General features: G+C 43.4%; 1 protein-coding gene across 1 annotated transcript in view; it reads right to left on the bottom strand.

Moving 5' to 3' along the window:
• The window catches only part of LOC138301751 (protein ecdysoneless homolog), a 277,339-nt gene that overhangs the window by 16,694 nt on the left and 233,861 nt on the right, over window positions 1-26,784 (bottom strand). Inside the window, exons 8-9 of the mRNA XM_069242263.1 lie at window positions 16,078-16,145; window positions 4,551-4,750 (exon numbers count right to left, since the gene is read on the bottom strand). Of these exons, the coding sequence (XP_069098364.1) occupies window positions 4,551-4,750; window positions 16,078-16,145 (268 nt within the window). The remainder of the gene's footprint in view (window positions 1-4,550; window positions 4,751-16,077; window positions 16,146-26,784) is intronic.

Here is a 26,784-nt window from a genome sequence, read left to right as displayed (position 1 = left end):
TGAGTTCAGAGTCCCTCCACCTCTATGGATGCATGCCTAGATGAACATTTTGTCAACCTACATAGGTGCACTAGCTATAGGGCTAATGTTTTGAAAAATCTAGCACCAAGTATGAAAAAATTGATCTTCTAGTTTTATTTGTACATCCTGTATTATCTACTCGTGTGTTAATAAAAGGAATGTTCTTCTTAAAAATAAAGCACTGACTTGGTGTTAATGCCGAGTGTTACTTGCCGTGTCAAACTGTTCTACCCTGTACTACCTCCTACAGTAAGCCCTACTTGCTTGTCCTTACTACCTTTGTAGTGTGATGCAATCGTAAGTTGGTTATCCGATTGGAGTCCAATTGAGATATCTGAAATAAACAAGTGCTCAGTGAGGGTATTGCCAGCTGCCCCTGAATCCCCTTGGACCACATGAAAAGGACTCACAGCTGGCTTACCAGACACTGATAACATGTAGGATAGAATTTTAAATGCTAACAAAGAAACATGACAGTGAATAACTACAATGCTGTAGCAGTCCAATTTTATTTTACTTGTTCACAATTGGACTACAATCAGTTCTTATTAGCAAACAGCTGCAGATACAAAGAGTAGGTGTTGGAGGATTGTCAAGCCAAGAAGAATTGTGTGAGGGAAGTGCTAAAAAAAAAAAACTCATCAAAATACTGCTGAAGTTTGAGACAGAGTATGAAGTAATGGACGCTGGGTGACCAAAAAAACAAGAGGTTTGAATGTAAGCAGCGTTATCTTAGCATTAAATCAATCAGGCATTTTCTAGATGTAGAAGACAACAGAAGTATAGCACGTACATAGCAGCAACAGGCGCCTCAGATATCTACGCTATCTACATAAAGCAAACGTTCATAGCGGATGTATAGCATGAAAATCCAAATGCTCATACAGATCAGTGGCACGTGAACTTGCAAAACAAACATGGTGGGAACAATAAAAGTCTGGATTCACTGTTCAGTATGTATGTACGTCGGATTTATAGGGCGCATTCCGGCTCACGAAGAGCATCAAAGCGCTAGCATAGAAGATAAGAGAAAAAGCAACGCAAAGAAGCCACCCAAAGAAGCAGACAATAGAAGGAAAGCCCGGGAAGAAAACCCAAAAAGAAACGAAAGCTAACGGGGAAAAAGCCATGTTTTTACCAGTTTCCTGAACCTTAGGTAGCAGGGTTCTTTCCTGATATTCAAAGGAAGCAAGTTCCAGTGTTTTGCTGCAGCCACGGTAAACGCTTTGTCACCCCATTTGGCTCTGTAGGTACGAGGTACCTGAATTCTATAGGCCTTGGAAGACCTGAGATTTTTCTTGGAAACATACCAGCAGAGCCTGGTGGAAAGGTAGCGGGGACCAATCCCGTGAGCTGCTTTGTGAGTCAGACAGAGCGATTTAAAAATAATACGCTGAGCCACCGGGAGCCAATGTAGTTATTTAAGGCTCCCGCTGACTGATGCCCAACGAGAGAGATTAAGAACTGCCCTAGCAGCCGAATTCTGGACCAGTTGCAACTTGTTAATCAAAGCTTTGTCCAGATTAAGAAAAAGGGCATTGCAATAATCTACTTTGGACATAACCAATGCTAAAGTAGCAGAAACTCACCATTCATATTGAAGATAAGGGAAGATTTTCCTTAGCATTTTAATAAGCCAAAGGAATGTCTTTAAGGTGTGATTCACCTCACTTTTGAAGGATAACTGATCATCACAAATGATGCCCAGATTCCTGCTAGCAGTAGTGGGGACAGGAGGGGTAACGCAATCTGTGGGCCACCAACGTAGATTCCATTGCTCATTTCCCGGCCCCAAACAGAGAATTTCAGTTATGGTATTATTCATTTTAAGCCAGGTAGTCTTCATCCAATTACTAACTGCTTGCATACAATTGTTGAACCTATCTGCAACCTCCTCCCAGTTCTTATTAACTAGGATGATTAGCGGAGTGTCATCCGCATAGGAGGTGGGGATAAATCCAAAGGATCAAATCAAATTTGCCAGCGGGGCAACATACACATTAAACAGAGTAGGGCTCAAAGAAGATCCCTGCGGAGTAGGTGTAGATCTGAAATTACCACAACTAACAGTAGTCCATCTGTTGGTCTAAAAAGATTCCAGAAGTTTAAGGGCTCGCTCTCTAATCCCTACTTGATAAAGGCGGGTCATCAGTAGATGAGGAGAAATGGTATCAAACGCCGCCGAAAGATCTAATAACACTAGAATGACCCCTTGTCCTTCATCTGCAAATTTCCGAATCAAGTCAGAGGATGAAATAAGGGCAGTCTCCGTACTGTGTGCCTTTCTAAAACCATGTTGAGAGGAGGCTAGGCCTCCCACTTCCGCTAAGAATTCTACTAGTTCCTTATTCAAGAATTTCTCAAAAATCTTTGCCAAAAAAGGAAGAAGAGCTATTGGCCGTTGATTATCTAGATCCTGGCTATCACCATCTTGCTTCTTTTTCAGGGGGACAACTATAGTCTCCTTCCATGGGGAGGGATAGGTCCCAGAATTTAGAATCTCCTGAAAAATCCGAACTAAAGCCCGAGCCATCAAGTCTGGAGCCAATTTGAAGATAGAAGGGGGACAAGGGTCCAAAGGGGAACCCAACTTTATTTCAAGAATCAACTTTCTGATGCTATCTTGAGTCGGGATATGAAAGTCAGATAGGACTTTACAACTGGCTTTAGAATCCGGGGACACCACTAAAAGGTGTTCCCTAGAAACCTCATGAGGAACAAAATTAGCATGTATTTGAAGAATTATGTTTTCAAAGTGCCTAGCTACCTTGTCACAAAACCCGTCTATCACTTTAAAAAGTTCTCTAGGGGCATTCAATGCCTCCTTAACTTTAGCAGTATAAAAATTTGATTTAGCCGTAAAACGCGCCGCCTCGTAAACTTTAAGGGTGGACTTTAATGCGTCCCTTTCCTCTGGGACTGGGTTTAGTTTCCACCGGCGCTTCTGTTGCCGGTAATTTCTCTGAAAAGATTTGAGTTCACTCGTGAACCAAGGTTGACTAGGCTTCTTCCGGCTACAGGGCCCAAAGGTCTTAGGGGGTGCCAAATGAATCATGGCTGTTTCAACACCTTGATGGAAGCTGTCTAACAGGGGCAAAGACAACTTCTTGGCCCTGTCCCATCCCTCTTCTAAGGCAGGAGCCAACTCTTCCAATTTAATCTGCTTCCAAGGCCTGATTACTTTGCTCTCCGTTTTATACAAGGAAGGGAGATGAGTAGTATCAATTTTAAAACTCAACAGGTGATGATCAGTCCAACCTAACTGAGTATTAGTTAGAGCCAACTGTACCGAAGTATGGGCAAAAACCCCCATCTTAAATGTGTCCTGCTGTGTGGGTAACTGCTGAGACTGAGGGTCCAATCCAGGGCTTCCATGAGATCTAAAAAATCCCTGACCACTGGATTGCAGGTTTCATCAAAGTGGATGTTAAAATCTCCTGATATAATTGCCTTAATGGACATGACCATAGGTTCAATCAAATGTATCCAAGTTTGAACAAAATTTGTAAGAGGTCCCGGCGGTCAGTAGATCAATAAGCCCTCCAAAAATTGTTCTGAGAAATCTTAAAGGCCATCATCTCACACATTTCAGCAGGGGGACCGGTCCAGACGCTTATGAAAATGGCCCTACAGATAATGGCCAGACGTCCGCCCGACTTCGGGGTCTATGTAATCTATAATAGGTATACCCTGGGGGGGTTGCTGCAATAAAGTCAGGGTCTGATTCTAATTTTCTCCAGGTTTCTGTCATAAACAGACAGTCAATGTGCCAAGGGTCTATCAACTGGCAAATTTCCAATTTATGCTTAGGGAGTGAGCGAACATTTACCAAAGCGTCCCGAAGCAGCTGACAGTAGGCTGCCGTATTCTCATAAGATGAAATTCCAGACTTTAGAGGCCTCCTGTGCTGAACTCTAGCCTCCTTCAGAGTTAGGAGAGCTTGTACTATCCAGTTACATTCCTTACAAGTCCAGACGGACTTATAATCGATTGGCACCTTATGCTTGCAAGGCATACTCTTTGCCTTGCAGCTATACCCCAGGAAGGCCGCACAATTAGAAAAAAGGGCAGAATCTCTGGCCCCTGGGCCCGTTCAGGCGCAGACGGGCTTGCCATAGGAGCGCGCCTTTGGCGCGGCCGCTCAGCTGCAGTCATTTATGACGCCGGGCCAGAAGACCCACGTCAGCTAGACCGCTAACTGAGCGGTATCTAGAAGCTAACATTCAGATGCCCCATTAACCTAAAGGTGCACAAGAGCAGAAACAAGGAAACTTGGAAAAAGGCTGTTACTTCTAATGATGTTGATGGGTACAACAGTGAATGCATAAATGTCATGCCTTGGTACGCTAAGATACCAATGTTAACATTAACTGATAAAACATATATATTAAAAATAAATATTACAATTAGTTTCCGAAAACTGCAGCTTCATTACCGTCAGCACAGATGATTAAAATTATATGAACTGCATGCAGTGGCTTGAAAACATTGCACATTGTCTACGTTTTTAGGTATTACGATAGACATACCGCTTGTTTTTTCAGAGTGAAGCTTTTGCCGATGTTTGTCTGGGCTAATTCTCTATCCATCACCTCCATATAGGATTTAAGGCTTTCAAGGGCCTCACTTGGCAATGTCCCCTTTTCTTCTGTATCCTCTTCATCACTATCGAGGTCAAATTCTTCCTCTTCTTCCAGATCATCTGAATCCAGATCCTCAGAACCAGTCCCTGTGAGCAAGCCAATATGAACTCAATGTACAACGTCAAGGATGGAAAGTCAAAAACCCACACTCATACCTTTGGCGCTGAGGTATAACAAGGTAATAAGGAATGAAAATGTCACTTACCCAGTGTACATCTGTTCGTGGCATCAGTCGCAGTAGATTCGCATGTTTTGCAATAGCTCGCCATCTGGTGTTGGGCCGGAGTGTTACAAGTTGTTTTTCTTCGAAGAAGTCTTTCGAGTCACGGGACCGAGTGACTCCTCCTTTTGTCTCCATTGCGCATGGGCGTCAACTTCATCTTCGATTGTTTTTCCCCGCAGAGGGTGAGGTAGGAGTTGAATTGTAGTAATAGTGCCCATGCAATGGAGTGACTAAGTATGCACCTATTTAAGGTTGAGATGATACATATACAAATAGTTGAAGGTAACTTCCAAACTGCTACAGGCTCCCGGGGAGGCGGGTGGGCACATGCGAATCTACTGCGACTAATGCCACGAACAGATGTACACTGGGTAAGTGACATTTTCAGTTCGATGGCATCTGTCGCTGTAGATACGCATGTTTTGCATAGACTAGTAAGCAGTTATCTCCCCAAAAGCGGTGGATCAGCCTGTAGGAGTGGAAGTAGTCTGAAATAATGTTCTTAATACGGCTTGACCTACTGTGGCTTGTTGTGCGGATAACACGTCTACACAGTAGTGCTTGGTGAATGTGTGAGGCGTAGACCATGTGGCTGCCTTACATATTTCTTGCATTGGGATGTTTCCTAGAAAGGCCATGGTAGCACCTTTCTTTCTGGTTGAGTGTGCCCTTGGTGTAATGGGCAGCTGTCGTTTAGCTTTAAGGTAGCAGATTTGGATGCATTTAACTATCCATCTGGCTATACCTTGTTTTGATATTGGGTTTCCTGCATGAGGTTTTTGAAATGCAATAAATAGTTGTTTAGTCTTTCTGATGTTCTTTGTTCTGTCAATGTAATACATCAATGCTCTTTTGACATCTAATGTATGTAGTGCCCTTTCAGCTACGGTATCTGGCTGTGGAAAGAACACTGGAAGTTCCACTGTTTGATTTAGATGGAACGGTGAAATAACCTTTGGCAAAAATTTAGGATTGGTCCTTAGGACGACCTTATTCTTGTGTAGTTGTATAAAAGGTTCCTGTATTGTAAACGCCTGAATCTCGCTTACTCTTCTTAGGGAAGTAATGGCAATGAGAAATGCCACCTTCCAGGTTAGGAACTGTATTTCGCAGGAGTGCATGGGTTCAAAAGGTGGACCCATAAGTCTAGTTAGAACAACATTTAGGTTCCATGAAGGAACAGGTGGTGTTCTTGGTGGTATAATTCTCCTAAGGCCCTCCATGAATGCTTTAATGACTGGTATCTTATATAGGGAAGTTGAATAGGTAGTCTGCAGGTATGCAGATATTGCTGCAAGGTGTATTTTAATGGAAGAGAAAGCCAGGTTAGATTTTTGTAAGTGAAGCAAGTAACCCACTACATGTTCTGGAGTTGTGTGTAATGGTTGTATTTGATTAATATGGCATTAGCAAACAAACCTCTTCCATTTACTTGCATAGCAGTGCCTGGTGGATGGCCTTCTGGCTTGTTTTATGACTTCCATACATTTTTGGGTAAGTTGTAAGTGCCCGAATTCTAGGATTTCAGGAGCCAGATTGCTAGATTCAGCGATGCTGGATCTGGGTGTCTGATCTTTTGGTTGTGTTGTGTCAACAGATCTGGCCTGTTGGGCAATTTGATGCAGGGTACTACTGATAGGTCTAGCAGCGTTGTGTACCAGGGTTGCCTTGCCCAAGTTGGTGCTATTAATATGAGTTTGAGTTTGTTTGGACTGAGTTTGTTTACCAGGTAAGGAAGGAGAGGGAGAGGAGGAAAAGCGTAAGCAAATATCCCTGACCAGTTCATCCATAGGGCATTGCCTTGGGACTGTTTGTGTGGGTATCTGGATGCGAAGTTTTGGCATTTTGCGTTCTCCTTTGTCGCAAACAAGTCTATCTGAGGTGTTCCCCAGAGTTTGAAATAAGTGTTCAGAATTTGGGGGTGAATTTCCCATTCGTGGACCTGTTGGTGATCTCGAGAGAGATTGTCTGCGAGTTGATTTTGGATCCCTGGTATAAATTGTGCTATTAGGCGAATTTGGTTGTGAATTGCCCAACGCCAAATCTTTTGTGCTAGCAGGCTTAACTGCGTGGAGTGCGTCCCCCCTTGCTTGTTTAGATAATACATTGTTGTCATGTTGTCTGTTTTGACCAGAATGTATTTGTGAACTATTATTGGTTGGAAAGCTTTTAGTGCTTGAAAAACTGCTAGAAGTTCTAGGTGATTTATATGCAGTTTTGTTTGATGTACGTTCCATTGTCCTTGTATGCTGTGTTGATCGAGGTGTGCTCCCCACCCTGTCATGGAAGCATCTGTTGTTATTAAGTATTGTGGCACTGGGTCTTGGAAAGGCCGTCCTTTGTTTAAATTTATGTTGTTCCACCAAAGAAGCGAGAGGTAAGTTTGGCGGTCTATTAACACCAGATCTAGAAGGTGACCCTGTGCTTGTGACCATTGTGATGCTAGGCACTGTTGTAAGGGCCTCATGTGCAGTCTTCCGTTTGGGACAATGGCTATGCATGAAGACATCATGCCTAGGAGTTGTAGTACCATCTTTGCTTGTATCCTTTGTGTTGGATACATGCGTTGTATGATGGTGTTGAAATTTTGAATTCTTTGTGGACTTGGAGTGGCTTCTCCTTTTGATGTGTCTATTATGGCTCCCAGGTATTGTTGTACCTTGCGCGGCAGAATTTTGGATTTTGTGAAGTTGACGGTGAACCCTAGTTTGAAGAGGGTTTGTATGATATGATTTGTGTGATTTGAGCACTCTATTAACGAATGGGCCTTGATTAGCCAGTCGTCTAGATATGGGAACACATGTATTTGCTGCCTTCTTATGTGTGCAGCGACTACCGCTAGACATTTGGTAAAGACTCTTGGAGCGGTTGTTAATCCGAAAGGCAGTACCTTGAATTGGTAATGTATTCCCTTGAATACAAACCTTAGGTATTTCCTGTGCGATGGGTGTATTGGTATATGGAAATAAGCATCCTTGAGGTCTAAAGTTGCCATGTAGTCGTGTAGTTTTAGCAATGGCAATACTTCTTGTAGTGTGACCATGTGAAAGTGGTCTGATTTGATGAAAGTGTTCACTACTCTGAGGTCTAGGATTGGTCTCAGCGTTTTGTCCTTCTTTGGTATCAGAAAGTACAGTGAGTAAACTCCTGTGTTTATTTGTGTGTTTGGCACTAATTCGATTGCATTCTTTTGCAATAGTGCCTGCACTTCTATCTCCAGGAGATTGGAATGATGTGTTGTCAAATTTTGTGCTTTTGGTGGTATGTTTGGAGGGAATTGTAGAAATTCTATGCAATAACCATGTTGGATAATTGCTAGAACCCAAGTGTCTGTAGTGATTTCCTCCCATGCTTTGTAATAATGACTTATTCTTCCCCCCACTGGTGTTGTGTGGAGGGGGTGAGTGACATGTGAGTCACTGTTTAGTAGTAGGGGTTTTGGGGCTCTGAAATCTTCCTCTATTCCTAGGGAATTGCCCTCCTCTATATTGTCCCCGAAAACCTCCTCTATACTGTCCCTGGTAACTGGACGGTGTTGCTTGTGAGGTGCTGGCTTGTGTGCTCTGACCCCGAAACCCCCCTCGAAAGGGTGTTTTACGGAATTTTCTGTAATTCCCTCTGCTCTGCGGGGAGTAGAGTGCGCCCATGGCTTTGGCAGTGCCCGTATCTTTTTTGAGTTTCTCAATCGCTGTGTCCACTTCTGGACCGAACAGTTCTTTTTCGTTAAAAGGCATATTGAGAACTGCTTGTTGAATCTCTGGTTTAAATCCAGACGTTCGGAGCCATGCATGCCTTCTGATAGTTACAGATGTATTAATTGTCCATGCAGCTGTATCTGCAGCGTCCATGGAGGAGCGGATCTGGTTGTTGGAAATGGTCTGTCCCTCCTCAACCACTTGTTTTGCCCTATTTTTTAAGTCCTTGGGCAGATGTTCAATGAGATGTTGCATCTCGTCCCAGTGGGCTCTGTCATAGCGCGCAAGTAGTGCCTGGGAGTTCGCGATGCGCCACTGGTTTGCAGCTTGTGCTGCGACTCTCTTACCAGCTGCATCGAACTTGCGGCTTTCTTTATCTGGGGGTGGTGCATCTCCAGATGTGTGGGAGTTGGCCCTTTTCCTAGCTGCTCCTACAATGACAGAGTCTGGTGGCAGCTGTGTAGTAATGAAAACCGGGTCTGTAGGAGGCGCCTTATACTTTTTTTCCACCCTTGGTGTGATTGCCCTACTTTTGACCGGCTCCTTAAAGATTTCTTTTGCGTGCCGGAGCATACCAGGGAGCATAGGCAGGCTTTGGTATGAGCTGTGGGTGGAGGAGAGTGTGTTGAATAAAAAATCATCCTCGACCAGTTCTGAGTGGAGGCTTACGTTGTGAAATTGTGCTGCTCTAGCCACCACTTGAGAATACGCAGTGCTGTCCTCTGGTGGAGATGGCTTCGTAGGGTATGCCTCCGGACTGTTATCTGACACTGGGGCGTCGTATAGGTCCCATGCGTCTTGATCTTGGTCACCCTGGCTTATGGTGGTGTGAGCTGGGGAGTGTGATGGAGTTTGTGCTGGTGAGACGTTAATCACGGGCGGAGGAGAGGGTGGTGGGGTAACTCTTTTCACCACTTTTGGTTGTGGTGTCTGTTCAGTTTGGAACTCCAACCTTCTCTTTCTTCTAATAGGGGGAAGGGTGCTTATCTTTCCTGTCCCCTGCTGTATGAAAATACGCTTTTGCGTATGGTCTACATCCGTTGAGTGTAGTTCTTCCTCAAACCTATGCTTTTGCATTTGGGAGGTTAGCGAGTGCTCTTCTGTATAAGAGCCTGAAACTGGGTCGGTTGCAGTTTGTTTCGGCACCGAAACCCTGTCTGCATCTTTTTTCGGCTCCGAGGTGACTTTTTTCTTTTTCGGGGCCGAAACCTCTCGGCGTCGATCTTCTTCGGTGCCGCTGTCTCGGCGTCAAGCCGTGTCTACACCGGTATCTCGGTGTCGATGCTTGTCTCCAGCACTTTCTCGGTCCCGAGAAGGCTGCGTGCCGGTGTCTCGACCGGAGTCGGACGATCTCAGCACTGTTTGGGCCTTTTTCGGTGCCGACGGTCGGTCACCGAATTTATGGGTGGAGCCATGGCCTGATGGCAGTGGCGTCCCCTGGGCCTTGTAAATCTTCCTCTGTGTGGTTTTCGACGTCTTACTCACGGTTTGTGTATCGTCGAATCCTTCGGAGTCCGATTCTTGGATCGAGAAGGTACCTTCCTCTTCTTGTTCCTCGAACTCTCGGTGGGCTGTCGGCGCGGACGCCATCTGAAGTCTTCTGGCTCGACGGTCTCGGAGTGTTTTTCGGGACCGGAACGCACAACAGGCCTCGCAGGTGTCTTCACTGTGCTCAGGTGACAGGCACAGGTTACAGACCAAGTGTTGGTCTGTATAGGGGTATTTATTGTGGCATTTGGGGCAGAAACGGAACGGGGTCCGTTCCATCGGCGTTCTTCAGCACGCGGTCGGGCCGACCAGGCCCCGACGGGGGATCGAAAAAACTACCCCCGAAGGGCACCGGAGCTCTTCGATCCTTCGACGCGGTGTTGAATCTAACTACGCCGATCCCGAACGCAACAATACCGACGAAAATCTTCCGAAATTAGCTATCTTTCCGTTCCGAAACTCGGAGCGACAGGAACACGTCCGAACCCGATGGCGGAAAAAAAACAATCGAAGATGGAGTCGACGCCCATGCGCAATGGAGACAAAAGGAGGAGTCACTCGGTCCCGTGACTCGAAAGACTTCTTCGAAGAAAAACAACTTGTAACACTCCGGCCCAACACCAGATGGCGAGCTATTGCAAAACATGCGTATCTACAGCGACAGATGCCATCGAACTTACTATTTCACAACCTCCTGCCCCGTAACCCTCACCTCCTATCATTTCTCAGTCTCTGACCGAAGTTTACTGCCACTTGGTTTCTGTTCCCTTTTTCTCCCCCTTCTTGTCCCACATACTGCCCAGCATTCATCCATGTGGTGAAAGGAGTTGATTACTTATAGGTAACAATAATTAAACAGAGTCTTACACTTCCTTGCCACATGCCCAGTACTTAATTTGGGAAAAAAAGAAGAGTAAATAGGTATTAAGTGCACGAGTCCAAAGTTTTTCTTAGGAGCCTTCTGTATGTGCTGTTGAATACCAGAGTTGCCAAATACATACGGCTGCGTACTTTTGATTTCACCCATCTCTCGTTTCCAACCCATACTCTTACTGCCTCTTTACTTCAGCCCTGCAGGATATTTTTATTCCCGCTTTCACCCTTTATCACCGTTTCTCCTCTTCCTTTCTCTGTTATCTTTTTCTAGCTTCAGTACAAAGCCTGATCGTGAACATGCACTGGCAAAGCCAATAGGTCTAGTTTAGAGGCATGTCTGAAACATTTAAAAAAAAACAGAATGCTGCAGTGAGCAAAACAAAAGTGATTCATTTTGCATACAATGCATCAACGGTATGACTAATTTCTGTATTTTTGAAATGTAAAATAGACCCTAATGCATTGCAAGTACTCTATAGGAAGCAGAGTGATGCAGCAAACGAGACAGCATGAGGCGAGAAAACAATATTTCTGCAGGAGAAGCCAAAGCCCTCTCTATATATTTTTTAAGAAACTGGTCTTCTAGCGAGCTAAAGCTGTCAAGCCTGAATTAAAAAAAATAAAAAAGCCCATATACAGAAAATTAGTGCTGGTGGCCACTACCTGCACATATTAAGCATTACACATACCTCACAATATAATGTCTATTCCATACCCAAGACACAGGCAACTGTGCCTACCGTCTAAAAAAACATTTTAACATTTTTTATTTTGCCCATTGGTTGTTGGTTACCATTAAGCACACTAAAGCTACAGCATCAAGTTAGGCTGCCTGTCTTCTAAACAAAAAGCCGTTCTCAAATACAATAGAAAAGTTAAATGGCAATAAGAAGCAAGTTAGAAGACTTGTTGGCTATAAATAGAAGTTAACGTGAGACAGTGAACATTTACTGCACAAGACAGAGCGATGGTGGGGTCAATTAAGAAAACGTTAAAGCAGCGAGTCATAGGAGGGAGGAAAAAGCAGATGAGAGATTAACATCAAAGAGAAAGAGAAGTAATAGACCGATGAGGGAGTGGAACGAAAAATCATAAATAGGTTGGTGATAAATGGAAGAAAGACACAATGGAGACCCACATTTAAGTGCATTACACAAGAATTAAAATTGCAATAATTACTGATTTGCTTTGTTGTTCTATTGGGAGAGCGTAGCTTACATACTTAGAAATTAACATGAAATGTTTATGAACTAATGTGTAATACTGCAGGATAGAAAATATATTAATGTATTTTGCTAAATGTACGCTTGAAATGTGCCCACAGGGAGTGGCCGTCAATATATACACTGACTAATGAAACTGATTAATAATGATGAAATGTTATGTTAAAGTATGATTTTGCACTAATATAAAAGAGATTATATGTTAAAGTTGTGCTAATAAATCATTAGGCCTTAGTTAGCATGAGTCGAGGCCTAACTGCTGGTTTCATATTACATGTGTTTTCTTTCTAACGTACAGTGTGATGACTTGCTGAAGGACATGAACTCTTATTTTTCCAAAGCTAGAAGATGAATGTAACTGTAGTAGATCCGTTCTCATTAAATTCGACTTGCTTAGTGAAACATTCTTGCTGAATGCAACAGTGTAGACTACTCGCAGGTACAAGGTCGCCTGAACCGGTACAGACAATGGAACCACTGACTAAAGATGCAAAGAGGACAACAAGAGTATGAAATCATACCGGACATTCTACCCGCTGAACAAGTCAATCATAAGGACCAATAAACTATGTAAGAACTGTTATGGGGTGACAATTTTAATGAAGTCATTGAAACCCTATTGGAGGGAGATAGTGGGGTGCAAACCCCAGACCAATGGAAAATTAGGGGACTGTACAACGGAAGAGGGATAAAAACCCTTGACACAAGGAACCTAATCAGAACGGAGAGCCATTTGATTAGAGGAAGGGGAGATGCTGTTGCGTACTTTGCTATGACCCAGACACTTTGTCACTCTGCATTGAGACTTTGCTGTTTGGTTCTTAAAACCATCCTTGCCTTATTTTGCCCGTTTACACTTTACCTCCTTATGAAGGAAGTGCCCCTTTACCTGACTAGCTGAATTCATGGCTGATGGCGAATCAGCTGATGTCCTGAGAACGAAGACTGAATCTGTTTGCTGACCCAATACGGAGGGTAACTATACGACAATGATATTGTAATTGTCTGTTTGCTTTTCCTTTCTAGGTACCAACTGTTTCTTTTGACAGAGCCCATAGTTAGATGTTTTCCAAATTGGTGTTGCTAAATGGTTTTGCATGAAGCCCAACATGCCAATGCTAATTCGAGGTTAGATGAGGGGTTCACTAAACAGACGCAAACAGACAAATTACTGTATCTATGCTTTGTTGAATAACGTGATAATGATACTCTGCTAAGGATAACCTATGTTGACGTTGTGCTATATTCTAATATTCCTGATTCTTGCTTTGATGAAATCTTATCAGAGTTGCCATTTGTGACTACGCTAATGTGTTTCTTGGTTTTGAGACTAATAAAATTACTAGTAGAATTGTAATCAATAGGGAAAAAATAGGGAATAAACTTCATATAATAGTACTAAACTGGTGTGGTTATTCATGACTGAAGGGTCATGGTGGTTTCTAAGTTTTTTTAATGTCTTTGACTAATCTGAATTGTCTTATTACAGTACACCTTGATGACGTTATTGACATATTGATTGACATGTTGATTAGTTATCTCGTCCCAAGGTGTCTTCAATCAGGGTCAAAAGATTCATTGGCCTAAAACGAGTCCCAAAGTGAGTAAATTAGTCATAAAGGGACGCGTTAACACTATAATGCAAGAGATGACTTAATAAACACTTTCATCAGCCGCTCTTCTTGAATATGAGCAAGCCAGGAACGGGGTGTGTTTCAGCAGACGCAGTTAAGAGAGTGAAAAGCTTTTTCACAATACCAGAAAATACCATCCTTTTGGACAGCTTATGTAGGTAAATGCCTAAAAGGCCACTAAACTCGACAGCCAGGGTACATGAACATTTCAAAATTCATACAAATACAGATGATCCTGGAAGAGAAGGGTGCGAATGGCGCATGAATGATGTACTGTTGTAACAAGGGGCTCCTGTGAAAGCTTTACTATTATATCTACTGCTTCCCAGGTTAAGCAAGAAGAGTTTAAAGTCATAATGTACTGCAACAGAGTCCAGAAAGGGGGAATTGAAACAGACCTCCAGTCAGCGCTCAGTAGATGACCTGAGTGAAGATCAGAAGATCAGGGAGGACGAAACAGGGCTCACAGAGTCCACGTAATAGGGTCAAACACTAAGCAGGAACCCAAGAAGAGCATGGAAATCCTATGCAGATCCTTTGGATCACGTGCAACATTGAAGTCCACAGGAGCACATGACATAATTGGGCGCTTATCCAAATGAGTTTCTGCCTTGACATCACCGACTGAAAAATGATTCGGTTTCTTTTGAAAGTCAGAAACAGAGGCACTTTGCCCTATGTTGTTTTTTTCTGACTGACACAATTCAGTTGAAACCCTTTGCACTATTTGTTTCCCAATTACATCTTCGTATCAGTAGTTTCCCTAATGGGTGAGCTCAGCTACCCCCCCCCCTTCCTGTTTCATTCATTTTATCTTTACAGTTATGTGTAGCTATTAAGGCACTGATTTGATATTTTTAACTCCCATTTTTCGTCAAGTTAGGCCTAAAGCTCCTGGGCAATGGAAAGACTTTAAGGCCAAGGCTAACACTCTACCCCAAAAGATTACTAGATCTGTCTTCCAGTCATACGCAGTGTATTTTAGGTGCAAAGCCCACAATCTGCGGCCCAACTCCAAGGACCCACTGACCATGAACTTGCCCAGTGGGCTTGGGTGGAGGGCCTGGCCTTTGGCTAGGACTTGCATTCAAGCTCAAGAGGAAATCTGCACATTTGGCATAGCTATCACCCAGGTACACTAGGTTCTAAGAGCAAACCCTTCACTGAGGCCATGTGCCAACAGTCGTTTCTCCAGAGCCCACTGTGCTTGTCCATAGACTATACCCAATACAATTGGGTCCAGCAACTGGCCATGCTCTTTGTGGCCTAGCTCAAATTGTGGCTTCAGTGAGGTCACTGATAATGTCTGTGGTAAACTAGGAATATTACCAGTTACATCATCAATGATTTAATTTGTTAAGTCTTTTACAACATAATGTAGCACCAGGATACCCCATTTACAAATATAGCTGTCATGAGCAATGTGGGGCAAGCGGGTGCCGCAGGTGTCTAGCTTATTGTAACAGACCAATGTCAGTGTTTTGGAATGCAACAATGATGTTTTAAACGGAGTTTGTATTTTAGAACATTGTTTAGAGGATTAGTAAACCATTATAACTTCCATTAAATTAAGTTATTTTAAAGACTAGGTATATCAATGTATCATCCTGCCATTTCAATTATGAATTAACTCTTTCTCCAAAGGTCCTATGCCTGTCAGCTTTTCCTTTCCAAAACAATCCCACCCTCCAAATCAAGGGATCACAGAAAGCAATTCAGCTCAGCAAATACAGAGCTGGCTGTTGCTATCTAATGCAAGTAGCAGGTCATAAGCTAAACTCCTGATAATGAAAACTCTTGCTTCTGATCTTTCCAAAGTTAATTAAATGACCACTATTGGACCATACAAAATCAGCATATGTAATTTATAGCAGTTATAAATGGCAAAGCGCCAGATGAAATACATGGTTATTTTCTTCAATCAACTGTTGCCCTGCCTGAGCTGCAAAGCACTAACATTTCCTTAAGAATCCTAGGTGAAAAAACAACTCGGATGATGCGATCTTACTTGTGAGCAAGGCACAATTACAATGGGTATATAATGGCATTTTGGGAGAAGAACAGCCTCGATTCAAGTGATCTAACACAACTAGCAAAGATAAGGCAGTGCTTGGAAAATAATGATTCCCTTACACCATAAATCAAAAATATCTATCATAGAGGGTGCTCACCAAGCTAAGATAGAGAATATAGCTTCTGCAGACAGACATGAAGAATACGAATACAATGAATTGAACAGCCTCATTACATGGCTTTATATTCCAGTAAACTCACCCAAAATTCTTTCTAAGGCATTGGTGAAAGCATCCACATCAAATGTTACTGGAGCTTCAGGGGCAATCCTAACAATTTGTGAAATCACAAGAAAGAAAAGAAAAATTAATTGTTCCACCCATCGAAACATATGCAAATGTATCCCTATGCAGAACAGCAAATACAGATCTACTACCTGCCATAATTTATTTTTTAAACTGTAGTCATTCCCCACTGCTGTTTCACACCATTCTTTTTATATAACAGCAGAGTTCCCAGAGTGGGCAAGGCCAAAGACTAACTGAGCCAAGCACAAAGAGCCATAAATTACACATGTCCATTTTAAAAAACACAGTCATTCTGCGAAAACAAGTCTGAAAATTATATATGTACCACTAGCATTGCCATTTACCATTGTCTATAGGTGAATGGGGATGTAGGAAATTGGGTTACTGGTTGAGGGAGTGATACCCTACTTCAGTAGCAACCACAATTCGCATCAGGGTAAAATGTAAGCAAACCGTAAATTAAACTTTGTTTAACCCTCTGGTAGCTTTGCACAAAAGCAGTCAGGCTTAGCTTAGAGGCAGTGTGTAAAGTATTTATATAGCAGGTCAAACAGTAATAAAGTAAAAAATGCCACAACAACTTCAAAAAATAGATAAAAATTAATAAATAATTTGACACCAAAATGACAAAAATCCAGAGTAAGACAGGAGATATGCAATTTAAAATATTTAAGTAGAAATAGTGCTTAATAGTGCTTAAAAGCACAATGAACCAATTGTGGTCATCTGGTCCCGCCAGACCAAGACAAAAGGTCTGAATACGAGTTTCTGACGAACTTCCAATGGTGAGGTTGCCGCCATGCTGCTTATCTCCCTGCGGGGCCCATCACGATGTAATTGAGCCAATGGCAATGCTGCAGCCATAGGGTTCATCAGCATCCTGCAATGCTCACAAGGGTGCTGGGCAGGGGACCACTGCACTGCCCATGCCAAGTGCTTGGGTAGTGCAGGGGCCCCCCGTGTGGCTCCCTGCACCTCTTCACCGCCAGCCTTTTCATGGCAGTGACACCGCCATGAAATGGCTGGCAGAGATACAGATTATAATCAGCAGGGCAGCGCCACCCTGGCTGATACAGTCCTCCGCCACCGTCAGCCTGTCAGGATCACTGATCCCAGTGGAGACGGCAGTAACCTGGCGGTCTGACCACCAGGGTTGTAATGTTGCGTTCCCACCATGGACACCCTTATCAATCAGGAAGTACTGCCTCACCCCAGAAAAGTACAGGCAGAAGTTCAGGGACTGTCAGGAACTGTCACATCCGTGCTGGGTAGATTGTGTGGATTCCTTTAGCAAGGCACTGGATATTTTGATGAAGGGTAGTAAAGGGAAAAACTACCATGGGTTGTGGAATTTGATGGTAAGAGAGCACATGTTCAGTATTTGTATTAAAGAGCTGCACCAAAACCCAGCTGAAGTAAGCTCATTGACCGAAGGAAGCTTGCTAAGGAGGAAGACTACTGACTTGGCACCACAGTTCACAAGAAGGTGCCTGGGAATGACCCCATGAAGGGTGGTTCTGGTTTCCCTCAGCAGACAGGAAGAGGTCTAAGGTGACCCAGAGCAAGACGGGTGGAAAGGGTTCCTAAGGTCAGAGAAACAGGACGAGGATTCTGGTTGGCGGTGGCCCAAGGGACCCCATTTCCAACTCTGCTGCTTTGAGTGTTCCCAGTTAGGACACACAAAGGGGTACTCCGTCTTTCCTAAGAAACCCCAGACTAGTGGGAATTCTACAGGAGTAGAGCGGAAGAAGGGCACCTAACACATGGGCCTGATGCCACCCACTAAGAAACCACAGGTGTTAGAGCACCTTAGATGGCCTGGGGCTTGGCTCTTGAAACTGACAGCTGTCAGTGGCCGCTGTTGGTTACTGGCTTTATGTGCAGAGGTTTGGGGACAGAAGCCTTATACAAGGGGAGGAATGAGCCATTTCACCTTCTGGGCCAATGTGGTACTGTCTGCCTACAGGGATGCATTTGGGATCAAGTTATGGTTAGGGGCTTCAAAGAAAGGGTCCACAGATGCAGAGCTACAATGTGAGGTCCTGTGTTGAGTATTCTTCGGTCAAGGGCAGTCCTGAGGAGTTGCAGCGCGAAGATATTAGGTCCTGTGTCGAGGAGACATCGTGCTGTAGCAGTTTCGAAGAGCTGCGGTCGTGCTTCAGGGATGCGTTGTGCAGCAGCAATTCAGACGCTAAACTGCAAGGAGATGCATTTTGCTGCATCAGTTCTGCCCTCTACGCTGGCAGAGTACATTTAGGCCCACTTCCAAGGGTCCGGGAGTCTGCTACCACCACTTGGTGACAAGACTCACAGCAGGCAGAGTTCAGGTGCAGGGTTCAATGTGTTTGGAGCCTTTCCTTTCCTGTCTCTGATCAGGAGGCCAGGCTATTAGCCGTGAGAGTCATTTTGGTAGTCTGGGAGTCCAGTCATTCTTACTCAAGCAGCGGTGTAGCATAGTACCAATCCTTCTTTCTGCCGAGCAGCACAGCAGTCCTCCTTCTGAGTCCTGCACAGGTCCAGATGTGTACTGAAGAGTTGGGTCTAAGGGTCTGCTATTTATCATTGTTGCCAGCTTTGAAGTAGAAGGTTCTAGAGGGTTCCACCCCCAAAAGGTGTTTGGAATTTTCTGACATCCTGCCTTGGCCACAGCTTGTTTGGGGGCACAAAACACCAGTGTGAAACCCTCTGTGAGCGTGCCGAGGGAACGTTTTTGTTATGTGCAAGTTATGAGCATGTGTGTTAGATGACAGCTCTGCCGCCCTATCAAGAAAGAAATGGCCCATCCTGTAAACACCTATTTCCCCTTTGCCTCGCTTTCTAGGAGCAATACACAAAAACTAACTTCCAGTTGTACCTAGACATGTGACCCAGGATACAGGTTGCAGGCACCACACATTTGTAACAAGAAAAAGCCAACTTTTTGAAGATTGCAATTTCAGAATTGTGACTTGAAATCTGACTTTACCATTAAACAGGGTTTTAAATTACAATTCTTTACACATCAAACTGGATATTCCTAACTGATCCCAACTGAAAGTTATCACTTATTAAATTTAAAAAGGTATCCCGGTGTTATCCTGTGGGAGAGGTAAGCCTTGAAGAAGTGAACAACTAATTTAGCAGTTTTTCATTACCAGGGCAGTTAAAAGTTAAAAGTAAAAGCCCAACTGCATTGTACTCTACCCTATGGGCTATTTAGGGCCTACACCAGGGGTAACTTATGAACTAAAAAGGGTGGTTTAGGCCTGGCAAATAGTTTATTTTGAAAGGCCGGAATGAGAGTTTACAAATGAACACACACGCTGCAATTGCACATCTGTGGCGTGTCTTAAGTAGTCTTTTTAGTGGATGGCACAATACATGTTTCAGGCCCATTAGAAGCATTTCATTTACAGGCCTGTGAACATGAAGTAGGTTAGCAATGATAAAGTGCACAGACTCCTAAAAAAAAAAAAAAAAAAAAAAAACAGTTTTACAAAACAGAAGGGTGAAGACAAAAAGCTTGAGGATGACCCTCCAGAGGGGACCAAGTCCAACAGGAGTTTATAAGGGCTGCAATGTGTAGATAAACCTTATAATAAAATGAAAATGCCAATGTATTAGATCTGTGGTGAACAGGAACATAAGTATATTGTGGACTGTCTTAGTTCTGTGTACCTTATTAGGAAATGGATAAACTAAACTGCCTATCATGATTTAAGTCTGATTACATACACCCTTTGAGTGGAATGAGTGGTGGCACAGCAGCATATTAACATATCTGCATGTTCACACTGTCCAAATATTTTGGCTGGAATGGAACTTCAGATGTGGTTATATCTTCTACAAGCAGTAAATATTACAAATTGCTTTTGTGTGAACTAAGGAGTTTTAAAAAACAAAAAAAACAAAAACGAACAAAAAAAAAAGTTACTTTCTTGAAATCCTAGTTCCTCACCATGGGTATTCCCTAAGAATTAATCAAAGGTAGAGGAATATTTCCATGCAAGTCGAGATCCTGGAACACAGGTTTAAGACTATTTTTAATGTTTTCTAATTAGTCAAATAATTAGTCAGACAGGGAAACATACCCAGACAGCATTCATGCCTTTATTTTACATACAAATACTAGTTACTTGAGATAAACATAACTATAACTGCAGAATTTCTATGGTTTTGTGCGAGTAAAATGTGAACCTAACTTTACCTTCTATGTTTTTTTAAATTCGGGTTCCTTACAATGTTCCTGTAATCTTTATTTTTTCAGTGAATGGTTTTGTTTTTTTCCATTGTTGAGTGATATTTAAGGCCGTGCGCAACAAGGGTTGGCTGCAGAGCCTGGCCTGCGGTCAACCCCCTTCCTCATGCTGTGCAAGCACTTCTGGCTAAGGTACTTGGTCATTTTGACAACATTTTCTTTTGTACAACGTTTCACAGCGATTTTACTTTAAACTTATTTGATATTTGTTAGCCTATCTGAAGCTCCTCGCACATACTCTTAATTTCTCTGTTGCACGCCCACTTGTTTGCTCGAGGTTTCTCATTCTTGCATCTCTGAGAGAGCACCACACTTGGCTTATCAACGTTCTCAGCATTACGGAGTTCATGCATTATCTGAGAGTAGACCCTCACCGTCTTGTCGTCACCAGTGTTTAATCAAGCCGTTGCTTGGTAACTGATGCGTAACGGAGAGCTCCGCTTGTTATGTGCATCGGAAATCTGAAGATGTGTCTAGGAGTTAACTAGTTGCTGACATGTCATTGGGAGCCTCAGTCACGACTATTGGAACTATTGTGGTTGCAAAAGCCACTACTGCTATATTTCAAGGCGTGACTGCTATCTCCGCTGGGAGATAGTGCTGCCTCCAGTCAATATAATTTCCTGGCTACCAACTTTTGTTGAGTCACCAGGAGCTTTGCTTGTGATGCTTCTGTTTTCCTGGAATGGTGAATATACACAACAGGCCCACATGTACGTTGTGCAGGTTTCTTTCATACAACTTTATCATCGCATTTATGGATGTCTCCTCTTCTGCTTAGTTATTTTCTGTGGATTTTAGTCATTTGTACAGAAATTGCAGTACTCTTACTGTAGTATCTATTTTAAATCTGCAGTTTTTATGTTAATTGCTATAAGGATACTTCTAAAATTTACATTTTTCATTTTTGTGTGCACATGTATATCTAATCCTTATTTATTTTTACAGGTTCAATGCAGGTATCTCTAAATATTTAATAGTATATACTTACCATACAAAACATATCACCTCCTTAACTACTGCTGCATTACGAACCCCTGTTTTGGGGGTTGTGGTCCCCAGGGCCATTAGTGCCTCCAGGATGGGGTGCCGCGCGGCCTTCCCTCCTTTGTTCCTCAGGGCAGGCCCTGGGGAGGTGGTGGCTTCCTGGGCAGACAATGGCCCGGAAAGAAGGGGGGGGGGGGCACATCCCCCCGCCCTTTGTACAATTTGGCCAAGCCCCGAGGTGGTGGTCCCGGGGCCATATATGGCCTGAGGAAAGAGCCCATGCAGCCCCTGTCCAGAACAATCAACTACGCCCGGGGGGGGGGTCCTATGGTCGCCTGTGCTACATCAGAAACACGGGGGTGGGGGGGGGCTGTGCATCTCCCCAACCCCTATTACTCATACAAAGCCCCTCCCCCTCTTCTTTAATATGTGCATGCCGCTGGGACCTGGCCCACGCAGGTACTCTTTAAATAACAAGCGCTGGAACCCGTGCTTGGTCTTTTTTTTTGCCGTGACTTTCAACAAAGAATAAAAAAGAAAAATGCTTTTTTGCCCTGGTGGTGTGCCAGGGGGACCCCGCTGGGGCTAGGGGGGGGTCAGGGTATTCCTACCCTCTCCACTTTTCTTTTTTTGTTTGGGCACTCAGGTTAGGGTGGAAGCTTCCTAACTGAGGAAATACCCTCTTAGCTCCTTGATTGCCATGGACACCCTGGACACATTCTCAGCTCAACCTCTGATGTGCAAAGGATGTATCCAGCATGTTCTAGTTCCAGGGGCTCGGAACTCCTCTGATACCTGCACCAAAGTAATTTCGTTTTTCAAAGACCACGAGCTGCAGAAAAAAGCTTTCCCTTTAAATAATTTTTTTTTTTTGCTTTAATGTCTATCACCGCACATGGTATGCAGACTTCATCAAATTGAAAGCAGCTAAAGTCCTTCAGCTTTCGCTCCTTTCACTTCTATTGGTGCTCAGATGTATATTGGCTCCCGAGCATGGATTTGTATGGGAGAGGCGTCATTGGAAAGGGGTCACTCTCCCCTTTACAATGATATCCTTCCCTAGTGGATCACTGCTCGGGGATTGAAGCAGAAGGGTGATCTTCAGGCATGGACCTACCCACTAGACATCAAGGAAAATGTTAAAGGGGTGGGGGTTGGGGCTCCTATGAATGGCCTGTTGCTCTTCCCATCAACACCCCAACAGTCTTTCTGTACTGCGGTAAATGGCACTTTTAGCCACAAGGGAATTTTGTGTTTTAAGAAAAGAGATTTGAGGGTGGTTCAAATTGTCTTCTGGCCACACCTTTAAAATACCGAGGGAACAGAGTCTTCCTGCCCCGATGAGAGGCAAATTGGGGAGTTTAACCCTAATCTGTCCACCCAGAATGGCAGTACAAGTCCACTAGACACCAAGGGCTCTCTTTTTCTTATAATGTATGGGGTGGGAGACAGGGCTGTATTCAGATCAGGCTGTAATCCTCCACTCCAAGAGAACATACAATTTTCTTCCCAAGAGGCAGAGTTTTGAGTTTACCCCATATCGGTCTACCTCATGGAACAGAGACCGTAAGCATCAGAGAAGTTATAAAAAAATAAAAAAAAATAAAAAAAGAAAAGGTAGGGTGTAGCCTGTCATGCATTTAGCTGCCTCGTTCCCTCAAGACAAAACAGTCTTTCTGTTCTCTGGGGAGTGCAACTGGAGAATTGGCCGCATTCAGCCGATCCACAGGGAGCAAAAAGCTCACTAGACACTAGGGATTTTTCTTGTTTTTAAATACTATGCGGTGGGGACCTGAACTTCCTCATATTGGGCCACAGTCCCATCCTTAGAGCCCAAACAATCTCTTTCTTTCCCTCCTCAAGGCATATTTGGTGGTTTACCAAAAATCAGCCCTCCTCTTGGGGAACAGATAACTCATGACCCACCAGAAGGCATCTTACAGAACGTGGCCATGAGTCCAAGGACATTTGCACTCATTCCTTATGCCCCTGGGGCAGTTCTGTATTATAGATGTGGCCACATATGCTTGTTTAGCCCATTCCACAATACAGAACATGCCAGTACACACTTTGCACCAGCGTAATCACAAGTGTTTGTTCCCTCATCTGCATGGTGTATAACCCCATGAAAATGAGGGACTACTTTGCGTTTGTGTCTGCCCCGGGGGGAAGGCAGTATGGAAGATGTAATAATCATCTCTCTGCCAGCAGAATAGCAAAACTATGCCTGAAAAAATCTCAATTGGGCCTCATTTGCCCTAGGTAATGGCTGCAATATTCAGGCTGTGAATCAGATGCAAACCAGAGAACAAGCCAACCTTCGGTATTTCTGATGCCTACTGACCAAGGGCAATCCAGGGTGGTGTGGCTTTCCTCTGCATGTTTCCTTCCCAAGAATGCCCTGCATACCTCAGAAATATGCCTAAAACACCCAGTGTACTCATTCTTTCCACAAAGGATGACTGCACATTTTGTCCCCAAGTCAGTTGGCATCCATGGACCTTATAAAACCCGGGCCTTTCTGAAACCTAGAGACTGGGGGAATCCAGGGTAGTGTTGCTCGGTGGATACCGGCTGTTTTTTGTACCCAGGAAAGCCCTGCGAACATGTAAGTATAGGTCAGAAATACACTACTCCCCATATTTATAAGGCAGAAAACTTGGGCAGCTTCAGCCAATGACCAAAGCCCATCTCCGTTCCTTCAGACACTTCAAGATGAAAATACTGTCCCCTATGTGCAGCTGAACCTAATGCACATCATAAAAATTTAACCATATGAAGTCCTCATTGACACAACATTGACATCACACTATTCAAATGTTGACTGGTTCTTGCTAAAGGGAAAGGCCCAGCCACACAAGTAGGGTACCCAACCTTGCTTTTGGGGGGGAGGTGTGGAATGCTGGGTGGTAGGAATTGTGTGGCTTGTCACATAGTTGAGAACTTTCCCTCACTGAAATACAACGGAGAGGTGCTATTTTAGTCAAAGTTTGATGTTTACATAGTATTCTGGGTAAAAATATATTATGAGATTCATGCAAGTCACACCACCCTGGATTCGCCTGGGTGTCTAGTTTTCATTCTGGGTCCAAATAACCCAGATACCTACAGCACCAGAACGGGTTCATTTGGAGGGCAACATTTTGATGTTTCCTTGTTGTGCTTTGGGGCCTTTTCTGTCATACAATAGTAGAGCATTTGTTATTATCAAAAATAGGTCCTCTCCATTTTCGGATTCCAAATTTAAGCCGGTGAACTAACATTTTTTGCAAAGTGAACTCTGAATCACATGAAAATATGGATAACCCAAAATTCAGAATTTTTCAAATAACCACAATTTCTACATTAATTTTCTTGTTCACATTTAAAAACGCATGGGTTTACTTCATACCCATATTTTGATTCTTTAAAATTCACAATGTAAATTGATGCATTGGTGGTACACAGAGAAAAGTCATTATAAACTGCAGCTTGGTTGATGGTTCTGGGTACTGGGTGTTTTGGCAAATCAACAAATACTAGATTCAACTCAGTTTAATTCATGGGAATTTGTAAAGCAAATGGCTACCCATAGTAGGCCCACTCATTCCGATTACACAAGCAGCTAGGTTTCCACCTGCCTCCTGAAGTACCTCTCTTTTTCTACGTTCCTTAACTTAACAGGCAATTAATTACAAGGTTTCACTACCAGATAGAAAAAAGCCTGACTCAATTTCTCCCTTTCCGAACCCTCGTAATCTCAATCAAACATAGATAGGACGATTTCAGGCATCTAGTAATGATGTCAACTTATGTTGCAGCACCTGAGGGCCCTTTTTTGTAATACATTCAATGAGCAATACAAAAAGCCTTAAATAGGATTCTCTGATTAACTGGTAACCAGTGCACGGAAGCCAAAAAACTTGAGACTGGTTGGTACTTTGGTATCTTTAGAAGCAAACGAGGTGCTGCCTTTTGAATCACCTGCAGTTTTCTCAAGACATTGCTGGAATACGGAAAGCATATTTCTTTAGTCCAGGTGTGAAAGAACCAATGCCTGAACCATGGTCCTTCACATTGAGGAAGGTAGAAAATCTAATATCTTTCTTAAAATTCTCAAGGGCCACTGCTAAGAGACTCCGGTCAGCAGGCAGTGGACCAGAAATTAATATTATTGCCGACCACCATTACTTCTATTTTGTCTCCATTAAGTTTCTGATAACAGGCTTCCATCCAATCTGCTACATGCTTTAGGCATGGATTTATGTTTCTGGGATTACAAGAGTTTGGAGGACAAAACTGTATATTACTCTTCTAAATCGGGCAAAAATTACAGACAAGAACATTGTCACATATTTTTATTTTTTCCAAATTATGTTCAATATTTTTTTATTTTAACAAATTATTTCTTTGGGAAAACCTTGAGTGCTCTACTCAAATGACCCCTTGTTAAATTCAGAATTGAGTCTATGCATATGTGCCACATTTGTGATGAAGTAACCTATCTTCCAAACTTCAAATTACACCCTTAGTCATTAAAAACCCATTTAAGCGGTTCCAACAAATGGCACTCAGTTCATCTGCCTCTGTGTTTTACACAGTTAATCAACTGCATCTGACCAGCAGCCACTGCCAAACTGTCTGAGCTACTCGAGAGGGGGCTCCCTCAACCTCGTTCCTCCCTGTATTTTCAAACAGGTACATGGTGGACATGTTGTCTGTCTGAAGCAGAAGAGACTTCAGAGCTAGATGACCTGCTCACAATTGCAAAATGTTGATATGGTAATCTCTTTCCATTGGAGACCACAATCCTTGAGACAGGAGATTGTTCATTGAGAAACCTAACCCTCAAATGAGGCATCCGTCATAAATGTAGGGATTACAGAGAATTTTAAGGCAAATGAATCATGTTGTCCCAGTCACATGACACCACTGATCATCTACACACTGCTGAAGACGTCTTATATGTATACTTGGACTCCACACAAGAAATGCACAAGACCATGGATCCAAGAAAAGACAACTGACAAACTGAAAGAGTATGCATCATTCATAGCTGACCCTTGCCCCCACCACACTTACACCAAAGGACTCCTACCAATCAGTGAAGCACTAACACACACATCCTCAATACCTCCATCAATCCAGCCACATTCCTGGACACCAGGAAACATGCCAACGTCAAGCCCCTGTTCAAGAAACCATCCGCTGACCCAGGCACGCTTTCCAGCTACCAATGGTTCTCCCTCCTCCCATACCTGGCAAAGGGAGAAACTAATCAACCGACACCTCACTGATCTCAGCAGCCTCCAGCTTGTTGATGCTACGCTGTCTGGATTCAGGCTCAACCACAGTACTTAAGCAGCACTACCTCCTGCCACAGATGACATCACACGATCCTGGACAGCGGAGACCTGATTCCCCTGGACCTCTCTGCAGCATGTGACATGGTCTCAC

Source organism: Pleurodeles waltl, chromosome 6 (assembly GCF_031143425.1).
Source record: "Pleurodeles waltl isolate 20211129_DDA chromosome 6, aPleWal1.hap1.20221129, whole genome shotgun sequence".
In the NCBI taxonomy this organism is placed as follows: Eukaryota; Metazoa; Chordata; class Amphibia; order Caudata; family Salamandridae; genus Pleurodeles; species Pleurodeles waltl.
This window is presented reverse-complemented; position numbering and strand designations above follow the sequence as displayed.